Below are 666 nucleotides of genomic sequence, written 5' to 3'. Positions count from 1 at the left end.
CTAAACCCTAAACCCTAAACCCTAAACCCCAAACCCTAAACCCTAAACCCCAAACCCTAAACCCTAAACCTTAAACCCTAAACCCTAAACCTTAAACCATAACCCCAAACCCTAAACCCTAAACCCCAAAACACAAACCCTAAACACTAAACCCTGAAACCCAAACCCTAAACCCTAAACCCCAAACCCTAAACCCTAAACCCTAAACCCTCACCATGTAGAGGTTGTCGTATTTGCTGCCTGGGGCTGGGGCCTCTTGGGAGGAGAATTTACAAACCCTAAACCCTCGAAGAGGGTCTACTCGCGGCACTTTCTGCAGCACAAACCCTAAACCCTAAACCCTAAACCCTAAACCCTAAACCCTAAAGCCTAGACGCTAAACCCTCAATACTAGTGTACTAGCGGGGAGGGAAAGGCAAAGCGGCAGAGAACTACAGTATTGAGAAAATGAACCGAACCCTAAACCCTAAACCCTAAACCCTAAACCCTAAACCCTAAACCCTAAACCCTAACGCACCAGAAGGCCTTTGGTTTCGCTCGACCAAGCCCACTTGGCTGCCAGCTCGCGGATTCGTTTCTGCAGCAACAAAACCCTAAACCCTAAACCCTAAACCCTAAACCCTAATATTCCAACCCGAAATCCCAAACCCGAGGAGCTGTAAACCC

The 666-nt window shown here is 47.9% G+C and overlaps 1 protein-coding gene across 1 annotated transcript in view; it reads right to left on the bottom strand.

The window, feature by feature from the left end:
* EMH_0027640 (50S ribosomal protein L4, putative) overlaps window positions 1–666 on the bottom strand; it is a gene marked incomplete at both ends in the record, with an annotated part of 2,584 nt that overhangs the window by 724 nt on the left and 1,194 nt on the right. The window contains 2 exons of the mRNA XM_013494055.1: window positions 215–313; window positions 518–577. Coding sequence (XP_013349509.1) covers window positions 215–313; window positions 518–577 — 159 coding nt within the window. The remainder of the gene's footprint in view (window positions 1–214; window positions 314–517; window positions 578–666) is intronic.

This window comes from Eimeria mitis, genomic scaffold (genome assembly GCF_000499745.2).
Source record: "Eimeria mitis Houghton genomic scaffold, Emh_scaff1017, whole genome shotgun sequence".
Lineage (NCBI taxonomy): Eukaryota > Apicomplexa > Conoidasida > Eucoccidiorida > Eimeriidae > Eimeria > Eimeria mitis.
This window is presented reverse-complemented; position numbering and strand designations above follow the sequence as displayed.